The 17834-nt window shown below is 38.1% G+C and overlaps 1 protein-coding gene across 15 annotated transcripts in view; it reads left to right on the plus strand.

Annotated features, from left to right (window-relative positions):
* ptprfa (protein tyrosine phosphatase receptor type Fa) overlaps nt 1–17834 on the plus strand; it is a 172969-nt gene that overhangs the window by 63866 nt on the left and 91269 nt on the right. For all 15 annotated transcript variants that reach the window (XM_043241099.1, XM_043241101.1, XM_043241106.1 and 12 more), the window contains exons 3-4: nt 2659–2804; nt 5840–5981. In XM_043241099.1, coding sequence (XP_043097034.1) covers nt 2659–2804; nt 5840–5981 — 288 coding nt within the window. The remainder of the gene's footprint in view (nt 1–2658; nt 2805–5839; nt 5982–17834) is intronic.

Here is a 17834-nt window from a genome sequence, read left to right on the forward strand (position 1 = left end):
GCATTAAGATTGTGTTTTGTCCATATACAAACACTAATTTTAGTCAAATGCTGGTGTCTTTTGAGTCTGCGGACTGAGCTTTTAAGCTCAGATTTAATTTTTTGAATGATTAAATCATGAGATTGTAATGAAGTATTTATACGGCATCAGACCGCAGCTTCTGTTGTCATGACTAGAAAGGTTTTGCATCATGCATGAACTCTTGTTTACGTGAGATGTTTCTAGACAGTTGTTTCTTAAGATGAAATATAAATTGTCCAATCGGAATGTTCATGCAAATCGACAGTCCATTATGGAAAAATAGATTGGACTCAGACTCAAAGTGGATGTCATTTATGAGAAAAAGATGGGAATGCTAAGATGTAACTAGCGTTATTTGTACATCTCTGATTGGCAGACTACATGAAAATGCTCAGAAACCTCAGTGTCCTGTGCTTTGGTGAGGTTGAGCGAGAGCAGAAACCTTGGCAGAAGATTGCTTTGCGCTGCCTGAAGAACACACATGAAAGTCAACGCGGTAAATATTGCAGGAGGTCAGCGTGCTAGCAGACAAAAAGAGCCTTGTGCGACTGAGAATCTGTGATGCCTGTCTTGTGTGACACATTCAGGGTCAGAGGTCATCAGGCAGGCAGGCGTCTGATAAATCAGTCATGAGAGGAAGCGTTTCAAGAGAGGCTGATGTAAATGCACGCATCTTAAGGTGTGAATAAGACTGAATAAGAAATTATTTACTCATTCGTTCATTTATTCTCACCAGGAATAATATTCTGATTTGATCACCATCACTGCTGAAAACTGTTGTGAAAACCAACTTTGTAACATTTTTTATAACATTAAAGATAACTCTAATGTCACTTTTGTTTTGATCATTTTAATTCATCCTTGCTGAATAAAATTATTAAGTTAATGCGTATATGTATCACAATTCACATCACAATTACTCCAGTTTCTGTAGAAAAACTAGTCTGTGCTGTTTATAATTAAATTTATGTAAAACAGTGGAAGTAGTGTGTCCTCATTTAGCTGATGGGTGTACGAGTATGTGGTATAATTAATGTCTTGTGGAAAGTCGCCATAAAGCTCACGTGAAGCCAGTTGGCCGTCTGCATTCTGCACACACACCGCAGCAGACGAGGGCAGCCGTAATGACATCAATTCTGCTGACATCAGTGCCGTGAAGGGAAAGGGAGCCAGAGAATTAGAGAAAGGCAAAATGACAAGGTCCCCTGGACAGAAACTGGGACCAAGACAGTTCCTGCCAAAGAAAAGATGAAGATGTTGTCTCCTGCGAGGCCGGCAGTTTGCATTATGCATCTGTAGCCAGAGACAGAGGTAAACAAAGCAGGCAGCGCACGTTATGATATATCTGTTGTTCCCTGTGGTGAGCTGGATGGCTGGAATCTTTAATTACGTTCCCGTCAGCTCTCTGTTCCTCTACAGGCGCGCTTTCACTAGGGGGTGGCGGTGGACGGGGAGCTCAATTTGTTTGGGTTGCCATGGCTCGTATTCTGTCAGAGCATTTAATTATGCTTTTGATACATCCGCGGAGATGAAGCTCTCATGGCTTATAAACAGTTTATTCTTATCTTGAGTACAGCCAAGCGGAGAGCTTAGGCAATAGGGGAAATAGAATTCCCCTCATATTGCCCGTATTTATTGTTTCTCACCATGAGGGACGTGACCCAGTGCACATGGAAGAACATTACTTGTGCCGTCCTGGAGGTCTAGCTCAAGGCAGGGTTTAGACATTGTTAAAAGATCTGCTTTTGTTCCAGCGCTTCTAGCAAGGACAGTTTTATTGCTCAGCGATCGCTCCATCATAGGTCAGGAATGTCATTCAAACCCAATATTAATACTGTTCATATCAATGAGCTACTAGGGATTTTTTTATATTAATATATAAAACGACTAATATTTTCAATTCATTTTTACTCTGTTTATTTTCTATTTCAACTTTATTTCAAATTTGCAAGTGCATTGTGTAGTGCATTTTTTTAAATGGTCAATAATATGTTTTTATTCATGTTATTTCAGTTTTATTTTTGGTTATTTTAGTACATCAAGTTAAAACACAGCGGAAGTTAGTAGTTACATTGGCAACTAGCTGAAAAAATATTTTATTTTTAATTATTATTTATTTTAGTTTCAGGAAATCATTGTATATGGTATATGGTAGGTATAACACCCATGCTAACATAGGAGTAATTCTTATCCAGATACAGTTTTGTGTTGTCAAGCTTAAAAAATTCAGAGTTCCAAATTGAATCCATATCACTTGCTTTCATCTTTTCAAGCCTTATGATAGTTTGTTTAAGAAATAGTCTAAAATAGAAAACCTGTTCCCTCATAATTTGTCTTCCTTGCATGAATCTCATAACTCATTTGCTTTGCGTTCAGCCATCAGACTGCAAATGAAAACGTAAAATCAAGTCAAATCAAACAGAATGGATAGTTTGGTCTTCATTTATTTAAATCACTTTCTGAAATCCTAAAAGTGAAACAATTGAGTTTACTGAGAGGAGAACAATATGAGCTCTCCTTTTCTTCTTCATTTTATCTAACTTTTATCTACGGCAAACAAATGATATATTAAAGAGATCTGTGGTTTTTCCTTTCTGCATTTGTAATAGCCTCTTAATGTCTTTCTTCCTCTCACAGGCATGCCAAGTTTTATTAAGACTCCTGAAGATCAGACAGGGATTTCAGGAGGGGTGGCGTCCTTCGTGTGCCAGGCTGTCGGTGAGCCCAAACCACGAATCACCTGGATGAAGAAGGGCAAGAAAGTCAGCTCACAGCGCTTTGAGGTGGGTTTGAAATAATAAGATGTGCTTTCTTTGTGCCTGCGCTCTGATCAGATGTGAAGTTGAGCATCATACTGGAGATCGACCTACTTCCTGCCAGCTGTTCTTTTACCACAACATTAAATCAGATGCAACAAAGGTCCTACCATTCTCCTCACCGATGGCTTCAAGGCATCCCGTTTTATACAGCAGCACTCTTTGATTAAGATCATGTGAAGGGTTTTCATCTTTTATCATGACCTGCTCTGAGCTGTAGAGTGCACCAGGTCGAGTGCGGGGTGTTTCTTTGAGCTCATACAGCACTGCTGACATCTGTACTGCAGGGATTATGCAGAATTGACCAAAATAAAAAGTGCAGTGAGCTTGAATTGCATATGTGGTCTGAAAGTACCCTGGGTAAAACTGTGGTCACTGAGATGGCAGGGAGATGTATTTGTTAATTAGACAAGACCAAAAAATGCTGACGACAAAAAGAAAGAAATGCAGCACTTCTTTTTGGACTGGAAAATTAAAGTTGCTGTTCGAGAGAGATTAAATTCTGCCAAATTTAGCCACTCAGTTAGATTGTCCCCATTACTTCAACCACTCTAAACCCTGTCCTGAAAACTCACAGACAATGATTAGTTTTCTCATTGGCTGAGGAAGTGTGGACGTCTGCTGGATAGTAACTGACTTTATGTAATCTGGATTATGTAACCCGATTCCAAAAATGAGCATTTGTTATTGCATTGTAATACATTTTAAAACACTCATAATCAGATTATATATTGTTCACACATTGGCAGTAAATTATTTGAAATGTATTAATTTTTTCTTTTTATCTTAGAAAATTTCCTTTCAAAAAGGCCTATCACTTATATACATTTGGCACAGGGCTGTCAAGTGATTAAAAGTTCATTTTAATTAATTACACGATGTGGTGAATAATTAATCCAATTCATCACAAATTAAACACACAACAAGTTTGGCTGATAAATTACCCCCATGAGGATAATTTGGGAAATGTATTTTTAGTTGTTCATACAATGGATGTCATTAGTAACCAAAACCGTTTGGTGACAGAATTGTTTTTTGGGAGGTGGATTATCCATTCGATGTTTTTGATTTGTTCGTGTTTGTTATTCCTATTAATTATTAATGTATGTATAATGTGTGTGTATATACATACATGCATACATACATTGGAATATAAATGGATTTGGGTTTTTTTTTTCAGTTTTTTGAATATCAGTATGCTTCAAGATTATTATATTTAAATTAATGTGTTAAACAAGCATCTAATAAGCAGTCGGAATATGTAACCTAACATACGTAATACAATAGAATACGGTACCATCAACAACTTCTGTCCTCTCTGTTATTAGTAACTGACTATAATTAATCTACCCAGCAATGCATCAATGTCAGTGACATTTGTTGGATATTACAGACATTTAATGGGTTTTGGAACAGATATATATAGTGTATTAGCCAGCTCAGAAAACGCAGACCAGCAGGACAGATGACCGTCCAATATCCGGTCACCCTAAAGTGACCACAGCAGACCTTAGCCACCTGTATTGCCAACTGTACCACTGCTGAATGTGCCAGCTGAGGCAAAGACTGCATCAGTACCAGGACAGTGAGGGATGAGCTCTCTTCTACTGGCCGGAGAGCGGGGTGACCTGTCAGACCTTTTCTGCTCACTCTTCCAAAAACCTCACATCTGACTGTCTGGGGCCAAACAGAGGCCACAATAGACTCATCAGCAGTAGCACCAGGTCCAGATGAGCCTCTCTTTGGCCTGTTTCGGGCCAGAGTATAGATGTGTGCTGATGCCTGGGGTTGAATCAGAGCAATGGTGTTGGCTGGCATTCAGGACATGGACTGCATTAGTTTGCAGGGCTGTTAACACAGGTACAATCCACCTAAAGCATCCTGATTTTAAGTGTCACAGACACAGTGGACATAATTAAATTCTGTAGGTACATGAAAATTATAACTGTAATTATATGACTATAGTGTCTGGTGCTGAGGCAAAGTTAGAGAATAATAGTTAAAGCAATTGCTTTTAAAAACTAAGTTGCAAAAAAATCATAATTGCGATGCCATCTTTGAGCGCATCAACAGCTCATTTGCACATCAGCAACTATGGTCATTAAAAAACACAATGTGTTTTTTACGCTAAAGATGACGGAAATTGATGTTATAGCACTGTGGCAAAAATACGGCCCCTTTAAAGCTATTCTGTTGTGAAAGCTTATAAGCTGAAACTGAAGTATTTCATTCCAGGGAATGCTGCGCTTGTTTTCAACATCAGTATAGACAGTGTGGGTCTCCAGCAGGGGAGCGCAGGTTGATCTCAATTTGGCAGTCAACCTAAAAACAGAGAGAAGCTGACGGCAACCCAGGCATGAGGGCTCCCTGAGACGACCCTCCTCACACTGTCAACAGAGCTGATTGAGCGTGAACGAGACAGGCTCTGACAGCAGCGGCATCTCACTTACTTTAACTCTGTGCCTCCTCACACACCCAATGCAGTGCATTTATACCGTACTGGAGCTGATCTCTTTAACATCACTGTCATATAAGGCTGAGTTTCCGACTGGTTTTATCACTTTTTGGTACTCAAGACACTTTGGATGGTAATTGCTACTTCTGTCATGATTTTGTTAACAAGAAGTAACACTGCCAAAAATGACAGTTTTATCATCATTTGCCAACCCCCATGAAACACCATCTTCCATGAAACACAGAATGAGATGTTAGCCAGATTGTTTGGTTTCCGAACAAGAAAAGTGGATGATCATTTATACTGTCAAACCTCAGAAGAAAAAAGCATAAAAGTATTTAATACAACTTGTTCACTGTATTATACAATACTATACTTTACCATACCATATTATAGTATGCGGACATAATTCTGCAGCAACTTTTCACACATGCAAATTTGCAATGTCATGTAGACTGTGTGTTGATGTGTTTACGCATGCAGATCAGTCAGATTTAAAAAACATGGTTTCTGATGCTGGATCTGTATGTCTATGTGTGTGTGTCAGGTAATAGAGTTTGATGACGGCTCAGGCTCTGTGCTGCGGATCCAGCCATTACGGACACATCGAGATGAGGCTATTTATGAGTGCACAGCTACCAACAGCGTTGGAGAAATTAACACTAGTGCTAAACTCACCGTATTAGAAGGTAAGAACATACTCTATCTTTCGCTCTCTCTCAAAGAGCATAGTACTGTCCTAAAAAGATTTACAGCTACAGTTATTTCATTGCATGCATTTTGCATTTTGAAACATTGACTGTCCGGTATGTTTGGTTCCTCTCACACTCAGTTTCCTGCTGAGTGATGTGCTCATAAAATTATTCTGATAACTTGACAAACAAGAATTGAGCTGAAGTTAGATTCAGCAGGCGGTCTGACTAACTAGAGGTAAGGTGGGTCATGCAGAGAGCTTTTCATGCTAGTTTCCTTTGAGTTTCCATGTGTAATCACTGTTAGCTTTGGCAAATGTTTACTGGTTTTAATGAAGTTACCCTGTTACCTACACGGTAACACAGCAGAGATCTGATAAAAATCCATGTATAATCAAAGCTCACACTGTTTGCTTTCTAAATACACATTTTTGCTTCTATTGCACATGATCTTAAGTGTATGCTATTCCAAAGAAGAAATATTAATAATATGCGGCTTGAAAACAGCTTCATGTCTTCATGCCGATGTTAAAATGCCCCAATACAAACTCAGATTCAGCCCTTATTCTGGTAAGAAATGCAGCTTTTACAGCCTCCAGTTTTAGTTTTCCACATTAAAATATGTCTAATTTCAGAAGTAGAATGAGTTTTGAATAGTAGTGGAAATAAAAGACTGTTTATGAGCGAGTCATTGAAATCATTCAATCATCTTAAACATTCCAAATGAGCAGTGAATCATTAATTCATCTGATTAGTTTAAAAAAGGTTGAGTCATTCAGGAATAAATCAAGTGATTTTCTTTCGAGTGAATCAGTGAATTATTTACTCAACCGATTTGGTCAAAAACAAATTTATTAAAGGACAGTAGGTTTTATTGCACAGAGATTCATTTCACTGTGGCTTTATCTGAAACTACTTCACTGCAAAAATAGACTGCTGTTAATGAGCTTAATGTCTAAGTACTCAATATTAATTTTAATTTTATTGAACTGGTTCATAAAAGCACATTGTTGGTTTAAATATTAACTGAAGTGATTACCTGTAATCCTGCGCCTAGGGCCGAATCTGTGCTGATATTAAGAACAAACATGTGCTTGTGTGATGTTGCTTAAATATATTTTTTTACCGAAAAGCTTTAAAATATTTCCTTCCCTACTGGTGTTTTCCATTCGATCGCTGGAATCTTGGTACATGCTGACTGAAGGAAACTGTAAGAAGTTCAGCCAGACCAGGCATTTTGTTCTCAGTGATTTGTTATTCTGCTGATGGTTATGAAGCTTATCATCCCTCCATCTCACAGGACTGTGAGGGAAAGAAACACACACACACACACACACACACTCACTAACACACATTCTGCCACAGGATTGGAACATGTGCAGTGTTCTGATAGCTGCCTCTGTTTTGGGTAAGCTTCTCTGTGGTTCCTCCGCTCAAAGTCAGAGTCATGTGCGTTTGTGTTTAAAGATGCAAGTTCATTTCAGGCCACATTTGAGCAGATTACCTGTGCCTGCAGCTCTGATAGAGTGATCTTTCCATGCCTGGCCCTGTGACCCTGCGGTAGATTACAGCACACACACACACACACACACACACACACACACAGATAGAGGTGATATGTGTTATTATGTGAGCACGCCGTACACTGCAGCTGGATTCGTGTTCAAACATGAGGAATATGGAGGTGCTGATACTACATGGTGATAAATCTCAGTCCAAACGCTGTTCTTAGACAAAGAGCCGATGCGGCTGCTTGCTTTAGTGCACAGTTACAGCTCACTGAAATTCAACATCCCCTTTTAAAGGCGGTTCTAGTCATAGCATGGCACCACGGGGCACAAATCAGGGTGTTTTTTGTAATATATCTGCACGCTAATCTGGGGAGATGAATTATTCAGTTAGAGGAAGGAAAGTTGTGGGTTTATACGATGCCAAGTGCGTTGAAAGTGGGCCACCTTCTCTCATGCTTTCGGGCCAGTGTGCCGTTAAATGTGCGTTCGGAGCCACAGATCAGCAGGCAGCTGAACCTGAGCAGGAATCAGGTTTGTAGGTTAGGTGCTGCGTCTGCGATCTCATTATATCAGGAACATCATTTCTCACCCATCCTTTTGTTTTCATTAGCGTTCTCATACACAGACTGGCAGAATTTGTTGGCTGGTTGTTAGCAAAGTGTTTTTCTCAAATTTGAGCAGTGTGTATTGACAATCGCACGCTGGAACACATGGCACTAATCAAGCGTGAAGATAAAGCACAACACGACAATAAGAATAAATCAGCACTAATTATGTTGCTTCTTTTGAGAGTTTATTCATTTATATTTTTATTGCATAATCAAGTCTTCTCTTCTTTCAGCCTGTTGTCATTCAGTTTCTTTTCTTGTTTCTTTTCTCACTTTGTCTCATCGCTCATTCATTTTATCTAATTTATCCATATCTTTCTCTTCTACCTTTTCTCATCTGCTTCTCTGTTTGTGTATCATTTCATCTTTACTCATTTTTCCTCATTTTCGTTGATTTCCCTTCTCTTCTCTGCTCTGACTGAGGGCTTGGGCACTGACAGCGACTCAACATGATTTTGCAGTTCTTCCTTTGAGTTTTACAGTCCTGTTCTTGCTGCTATAACAAATGATTTCACCTGAATGTCAAAGAGAGTCTCCCCTAAAGGGATTTCACTGCAATGATCAGCATGCTGAATCTGAACTCAAGAAGAGCAAGGTCTTTTCAAGATCTCCTGAAAATGCACTGCATGCTCCACCATGGAATTGAAAAACTCTTCTTGGTATCTTTTCCTAGAATGACAAGAAGTGTCAGCTGGAGCGCTGCAACTTATAAGTGACATAAATGTAAAACTTGTACACAGACGTCTCCCCTGACAGAAAGCCAATATATAGCATAGCTTCCCCTGCATGCAAATAGATGAGGTGATTCAGACAGGTAATTTTATCCCGCAGACATTTGCAAATGTATTTCTCCCACTAAAGTCATTCCTTATCGGCAAACATGTTCCGCAGACAGACTCCATCTGTTTACTTCTCCCCGCCGCCTGCCTGCTTACGTCTCGAAACTGTTAGAAAGGTCTTTCCAAAGATCAGCTAATGCGTGTAACAGGGCAGTGGGCAGAAATTACAACATGCCATTTCCATTTTGGCGTTTCACACACACAGAGTTGCTGATCCATGACATAGGTTTAGTTTCCAGTGGTTGGCAGTGGCCCAGTCCCCCACTGAGCCGAGTTAGAGTTTAGCAAAATATCAATTACTCAGCTCTCCATCAGTGGTGTACTGCAGCAGGGTAAACACACACCTCCTTCCTCAGCATCACACCGGGCTACCTGCCATATCCACCTGCAGGAGACATTTAACACGACGTGCAGCTAAATTCACCGTCAGAACACTGCATGTGTGTGTGTGTGAGCGTATGTGATGGCGCTTTGGTAAAAGCTGACCGAATAGAACAGAGATTTCTTTCTTTCTTTTTTCTTTCTTTCTTTATATGTGACCCTGAACCACAAATCAGTCATATGTCACTGTGGTGTATTTGTAGCAATAGCCAAAAATACAATGTATGGGTCAAAATGGTAGATTTTTCTTTTATTACAAAAATGACTAGGATATTAAGTAAAGATCATGTTCCGTGAAGATATTTTGTACATTTTATATTGTAAATATATTAAAATTAACATTTTTATTAGTAATATGCATTGCTGCAAACTTAATTTGGACAACTTTAAAGGTGATTTTTTCAGTATTTAGATCTTTTTTTTGTCTTATATCGTTCTATCCAATCGAAACATTCACACTTATGACTGGTTTGGTGGTCCAGTGTGCCATATAACGCTGTATAGTAAATATTACTATTTACTTGCATGTATTGAAAAAAGCCACACGAGGACACAGTGTTCCCAGGCCAGCTAAAAAATTGTCATGAATAGTCCATGCATCATCCAGCTCTATTGCATGCGTTTGCTGGTTGGTTAAAACCCATCATTTGCACATATGGCAGTTATGTGAAATCACTGTTGTTGTATCCACACTACAGAGTGATTATAAGCCCAGTGCTGCAGAGAAAGAAAGAGTCAGGCGGGGGGAACGAGCAGAAGGTTCACCTGATGCTGGAAGGAAATGTTGGTGACTGATGTCTGTGATCACAGCGTGCAGCGTGATGAAATATGAATGATGAAGAGTACTCACCAGCTCTGTTTGAGGAGGACTTTTCAATATCAGCCTGATGTGCATAAACACGCATGCACAGGCTGCTGACCAAAGAATATGCATAAATAATCAGCATTACATTTTAATGAGCTCAGACATTTGTCATCTTCTGCTTCAGTTTTTTTTTACAACTGGTTACTGCTCTCTACAAAGCACCGGGCGGTACCATGGTAAAGTGATGTATCAGTTTGAGATGAGGTAGTTATATAATATACATAATCTACCATGATACTGCATGAGTGTAACATTCATATAGCAGTGCAATCAAAGGCAGTAAATGTACTTCACAGGGCATTTTTAAAAAGCCACGTCCACCAAAAACATGTTACCATGGTACAGACATGTAACTCAAGCTGATATGGCTTATTAATTCAGTTGTTTATTTGTTTGTTTTCTTTGAAGTTCAGAATGTCAAGCTAACCTTCACAGCGTTCTCATTAAACTGCCACACTGAATCTGTGTCTTCCTCAACGCTGTAATCTCTCTGTGTTAGTGTGGATGTTGTTTGATCCAGATGAGAGGCACAGAAAAGTAGAATGTTTGAAATCTTTTCCTCTAAGCATTTCGATTCTCTTCTCCACCTTAAATTGATCTGAGACCGGCATTTGAATAATTGACACTGGAGGTGATACAAAAGAGGAACACTTCTCATTTCACTTGATGCTGGGACTAAATATACAGAGGAAACGTGTCTCAAAGTTAACATTTCTTTTACTCTGCTTCTACACATAGCATGTTTTATTTAAAAGAAAAAAGTTTATAATTTTCTTTGCATGAAGAGCTATGTATGCCCTTTCAATCAGTCTTCCTCAGAAACATCACATCTATGGCTTCATCAAAGCAAGATCTTTCTGGCTGAGTATTTGCATTAAAGTGAGAGCTCAGCCAAAAAAAAGGAAAAAATCTGTAATCATTTACTCATTCCTAGCCTGAATGTCTTACTTTCTTAGGTAAAACACACAAGAATATATCCTGATGTGATTGAAGTTTATAACCAATTTGGGCCCCGTATACTGTATGTGTGTGTGTGTGTGACCTGCCTGCAGTCCCCACGAGGGAAAACTATTATTAAAAATAGTAAATTATGTTTATATGAAAGTGTAACAGTGAAAACAGGTTTTCTGTAAGGGTAGCGTTAGAAATAGGGAATAGAAAATATTGTTTTGTCAGTATAAAAGTAATAGAAGCCTATAGAAAAGTACCCACAATTCACAGAAACAAACGTGTGTGTGTGTGCATTTAATACACAGTATATAATAAATCATTTGGAAGATTTTTTTTCCAATATTTTCTTTTTTTTCATATTATTTAGTTTTATTTAATGGTAATAACCCTGGTTCCACAGAAAAAAAATCAAGTAGTACAAATTTCAAACAATGACTGCACATTTGATAGTGAAAGAGATGCAGAGATCTTCTTTATGAATATGCAATATTCCCGTGTTATATTAAAATTTTTATGATTAATCATTATGTTGCCTAATGGATTTGCGTATGGCAGTGACAATAGAGCCTGAGTTTAATTCATGTTTTATTGGATCATAAATTCTAGTTAAGGTCTTATTGCTTGTGAGCATGTCATGCTTCTTAAATGGTTACCAATTTAATATGTCTTGTTAATCTGGGAGACATGTGACAGACGTTAATGATCGTGAGTCGAAACGAGTTCTAGGCATATTTGTGTATGATGGGTTTTCTTCAGCAGGCTTTAGGCCATCCAAGCGATTGACCCCTGAGTGGGCATTTTGTGTTTACATTGGTCAGTCATTTTAAATTCTCCAAATCTTCAGCATTTCAGCCATGGTCATAAAAAAAAAAAAAGCTTTCATTTGGTGTAATTTCTCTCAGGATGTGTGAGGTATGACCTCATACCACGGCTCAGCTGATTAACGCTCAAAGCGATGGTGTCACTGAACACTGAAAAAGATCCTTCAAAATCCTCCAGACTGCTTTTCACGGAAGAAACTGCTTTCCTACAAACATGTACAATCTCACGTATGTATAGACCCTCAGGCCAGAGTCTTGCAGACAGAGCAGTCGAATCTCACGGAAAGATGTTTTGGTCGTGTTAAATCCCACAATCGAAATAACACAGTACTTTTTTCAATGAAATGACCAGTTTTTAAACCACATCTACGCCAAATTTATGTATGCACAAAAAGTATATTTCGTTTTTACCGTTTTTTCATGTTACATATATGATGTATTTTTAAATATTTTTAAGAATAAATATGCAAAGAGGCTATGCAACAAATACTGACACTAATAATTTAACAATAATTTTTTTTTGTCTTTTGAATTGGGATTTAAATGTGACCCAAACGTGTTCTCGTGAGTTTCCTGTCTTGTCTGATATGTCAGTTTGAACTCTGCTCTTCGTTCTGCTCTGATTATTTTCCGCGTAGACGTAAATGTAAATGTTTATGCTGAATGTGAAAGACAGGTTGGGGTTATTTACAAATCCTGCGTGTCTTGCTCTTAGTCTTTGCTATCTTTTATTCGAGGTCATTCTGCATGGCTGGATGGTACTGTTATGATCATCCTTTGCTCTTTTGAAACCCTTGTTTCAGTCCTCTGAGCAAATAAGAAAGTAGAAATGGAAGTTCAAAGACACCGAGATCTAAAAGGAGTACAAGGCTTAGAGGGGCATTGGTTCGTTTCTGTGCTAGCTTAGCGACAGCAGTGTGTGAAGTAGCCACAACAGGACTAGTAATTTACCCTGCTGGGGTGGAATCTGTCTGGCAGAGAAGCACTTTATCACGGGGGCAGTTAGCCATGTATTCGTTCAATTGTTAAACTGTATAACTGAGATGGAATGGCCTTGAAATGGACCATGTCCTAGCCACTCAACCGGTAAACTAACTATCTCATTGCCTGCAGTGAAATATATGCAGTCTAACGTGTTAAATGAATTGCTGTAGTAAAACAAATAACACCTGCGTTTAAAATGACTTGTCATTTTCTCCGTATCTGAAGATGTTCACTGCATTGGTACACACATCATTCACAGCCTGCACATGTGTGATTATTTAATCTTTTGCCTATAGTTTACACATTTAAATCCCCCAAATCAGCACAGAAATCGTTAAGACAGTCGTTAGTTTCACAATTAAAATAATAAGGATTTCTTAGTGTGTGAAACCCACATGCCTTTAAAACTGTGTTAATGACTGTTATATGAGATGCAGCATCTAATTTCTGCATGCCAGAAAAGAATGTGTGTTTTAGAGGCGCCCGCGTGGAGCCATGCTGGAGTCCTGACCTCTGACCTGACCATCCACCTGTCTGTGTGTTCTGTTCAGTAGATTCATTCAGAGAAATCCCAAGCTTGAATGCTCATTTTAACAGCAGAAGCACATTCAAGATTATTATTTCCTTACCTGACAGGCAGAAGTCCACAATTATAAATATAAACTAACCGATATTAGCTTGTAAATAAAGTAAATGTAAAGGTCAATTTAGATTTTAATGAATCCTTGCCGAATAAAAGTATCTTACTGACATAGACCCTTTTTGAATGGCAGTGTGCATATGAGAAAAAGAAATCAGGGTTGCATTTTATATTAGGTGGCCTTAGCTACTATGTACTTACATCAGAAAATAAAATACTTATTGCGTGTCATTTTGTGTTGCAAAACACGCCTGCTGCTATTAAAGTGGATACGGGTAAGGTTGCAAAAATGCATTGCATCAAATGATTAATTCAAATGTAAGGACGTAGCACTTAAGGCCACCTAATATAAAGTCTTACCAAAGCCAATTTTATAGTGGGCAAATACTTTTTTTTTTTTTTTTTTTTTTTTTTTTTTTTTTTCAAGACCACCGGTCACGACAGACAAACCCAGAAATGCACATCCAGGTCCTTGATAACTCTGTTAGCGGCCAGTGGTTGTGTAAGTGTGTATTTGATTACCTGGTTACCGGAGGAAGATCCACTTACTGCAGCCACTGTGAAAACGTACGTTTTTTTATACATGCTTTCAAACACGCATGCCCGCTGTTCAGGAGCACAAAGTGAACGAAACTCTATAGGATTCCTTAGATATTCCACAGGCTTTTTCAGCAACTTATGTATTAGTGGTGTCTTCCGTTAATTTACAATGTAGAGAGGGTGTTAACCAGAGATGGCCTCGAGCACAGGGGGATCATCGCAGAAGTGTACTCGATAACATAGTGTGTTATATAAAGAGCAAAGGAGAAGCATGTAGCTAAGCATGCTGGGTAGTTAGCGCTGCACGTCGCCATTAAAGCTCATCATTAGACAGTGTGTTGCTGTCAGCCCTGAGGCTTTCTTTATCTCTCTCTCTTTCTCTCTCACTGCTCCATCCTTACTGTTCTCCTGCACTCTGTTCAAGGATGCATACCTGCAGACGTGCTTCGTCTCGCTCTGTTATTAAACCGTTACATAAAAATAACATCATTGCAAAATATGTTTTTGCAGCTAACATTCTGCAACAGTTTTTGAAAGCGCGAGGGATGAAGAATCTTTTTTTTTTTTTTTTGCACTGCAGTCTTTAAGCTGCATTAGGGGCGTTGTGATTATGTTTCTTTCCTGATTCTAATGGACGTGGCGTTTTTTTGCAAGGTGCATTTTAGGTATTGGCTGATCTGTCAGAAGATTTGTGCGGTTATATAACCTGTTTAATGGGTGTGTGTGTGGTTTTGTCCTGTCTCAAGGCGTGCCACAGGAGAGTCGATGTGTTTGGAGTTTCAGACACATTTGTATGCTGCAGCTATTAGCCAAGAGAAACTGCAGTTTATCTTACAGCAAACAGGCCATGCACACACACACACACACACACACACACACACACACACACACACAGCTCCGCAGGGATGCCAGGGCCTGATAAAGAAGTAATTAAAGCTGCTGGATTTCTTATTTCAATAATAACAACTTATTTACCAGATATTTTCCCTCCTTTTCCCTACATACCGCTGACATTGAAAAGTATTTGTTCATTTATTATTGTAGTTTGTTTATCGATGTCCTAATTTGTGTCAAGGAAATTTTGCATCTTGTTTTGAATTTCCCCAGACAGACTAAGGAAGTTCTGGAGATGGTGTCAATGCTTTCCTTTCAGGTCCTCCAAACGTCACAAACCAACCAATTACATTACTTGCATTGTAAAAATAAATAAATAAAATCAAGCTTTAGAATAACTACTAAACCAGATTTAACTCAAGTCACTCATTTTATCCCTTGAAAGTCGTCTTTGATAATCAAAATTACATGCATATTTAAAAAAAAAATCCATGAAAATTGTCTTAAAATGGTCCTTAAAATGGGATCATTAATATCCAAGTTAGACCCCGCCTCCTGTCAATCACAGCAAATATCAAATAAATTTTCCTGCGGTCATTAATTTTACCCCCTGAAACTCATCTTTAATATTGATTCCAATAGTCTTGTGATTAGTGGCCTAGGACTCTACATCCTTCACTCATTTAGTATATGTATGACCATGAATATACAAATTAGTCACTTACCAAATGGCAGTACTGGATTTATTCAGGCACACCAGAAACTAATTCTAAAGAGGAGGAGGAGGAGGAAATAACACAGGCGTATCTACAAGCGTATGGATCAGTATGGTCATGCATTTTATATATTGATTTCTACAATGCTGGACACGCAATGCTAATTGATATCATTACCCTTTAACGTCACTATGTTATCAAGCAGCTAATAATGTGTTGCTAATGTTGCACAAGCCACATTCTCCTTCAGCAATTCCGACAGCTCTTCCAAAGATCAACATCCTTAGGTAGAAACACATTGCTAATTATATTAACAGCTCCAACCTGCAAGTTAGTAAATGTTAGTGGCAATAGGAAAAGGGTGGTTTAAAGGAGAAAATGCTTAGCAATGACTTATTAATATGCTTACTCTTTAAATCTATTGAAAAACAGACTGAGGTATTTATTGTTTTATTTTCACCACTTAACGTCACATTTTATATTGACTAAACATTAAAGGTCCCATATTGTACACTTTTTTGGAGTTTTAGTTTAGGTATTGATGTCCTCAAAAAATATATATTTGCCATATAAGTTACAAAAGCCATCTCAGTTTGTTTTTACATTTCCTTTCTCAGGAGCTCTGTTAAAAACAGGTTGATTTTGATCTGTCTAATTACTATTCATGAGCCTCTCTTCTGATTGGCCTGTCCTTTTCTGAGTGACGCACACGCAGGCCAATCAAATTTAACCACATCACAATTCTGTCAAAGCGCTAGCTGGAGGCAAAACAAAGGGAAGATTGAGACGGCTGATGATGATTCGGCTACATAATGAACGTACTACAGACTCAAATTAGAAATATGATCGCATACCCAATGCCACTGTGAGACAAAAAAAAAAAAAGATGTGCTGTGGTTTAACGTGATTAACAAGCGGACTGGACAGAAATGATCATCAAAAAATTGAGTTTGCACACTTATCAGAAAAGCTTCAATAAAGTTGTCTTTTGTTGTTACTGGCGCATCTAAAATGTTACTGCATCTTACGACTATGTCGTTTTTTAAATAATGTGTATAAAAAACAACAAACTGGCGATTTATATATAATCATGTGTAATTGCATATGCATTATTGTGATTAATGGGACGAGTGACTAGTTTTACCTGCAATAATAACGTAGCTGTAAAAATAGTTGCCTACTGAAACCGAAATATATACATATGTATATATATATCTTCATGACTAAATAGACACAGTGAGTTTGTCTTTACTGTAACTTAGATGTGATTCATCTTTAGATTCAAGTCTACATTCTTTACATTCTTAAAGTCTTTACATTCATCTGTCAGCCGCTGTGGCATTTGACTTTGTATAAGGCATATCAGATTGACATTTGACAAGAAATGCTGTTGCTTAGTTGCAAAGACGTGTGTTCGAAGAAACACATTTGATTATTTCTTGATGAACAAGCGTAATAAAGCTGTCAGTGTTCCCGGTGTCTGATTGTCTGATTGTTCAGATGTACAGTGGTGCTCTGCCTCTCATCCATGCTGCTTTTCTTATAGCTTGCCGTTTTATTGCATTACTCTGTATGTTTATTTTTTGACACTGTAATTCTAGTTCTAATGACTGATGTTAGAGGGTAAGTTTAGCAATTATTGGGCATCAAAAAGATCATAATTAGTGAACAAAAGATCCAAGTTTGCTTCTAAATGAGGTTGCAGATCTTCTTCTTTTTTTATAGTCATTTATTTTATGTATTTAAATTAGTTTAATTTCTTATGGCATCCTCAACCTCAGCAGTCTGTCTCAGAGTCAATCATAAAGTCAGATCATAATGTTGGATAGTATCTGTCACTTATGAGCAGAGGTACTTTTCATTTTATAAAATATAGGGACCATTAGCATGCCTAATATTAACATATTGGCTGTTTATTAATACATATAAAGCACATATTCTGGATGACAATATTCTGCATCCTTAATCCTACCCTAACAACTACCTTGCAGGACTCTGATGAAGTTTTGTACACTTTCGTACAGCTATTAAATGAGAGGGAAACTATTATTGAACAGTATGAATAATGATACAAAAGCTGTGACTGGATGGGTAGCCTGTTAAAAAGGTAATATGTACTTTTAGGGTTAAATATTCAAGTATATTTTGAACCCCAAGGAC

This window comes from Puntigrus tetrazona, chromosome 6 (assembly GCF_018831695.1).
Source record: "Puntigrus tetrazona isolate hp1 chromosome 6, ASM1883169v1, whole genome shotgun sequence".
NCBI lineage: Eukaryota > Metazoa > Chordata > Actinopteri > Cypriniformes > Cyprinidae > Puntigrus > Puntigrus tetrazona.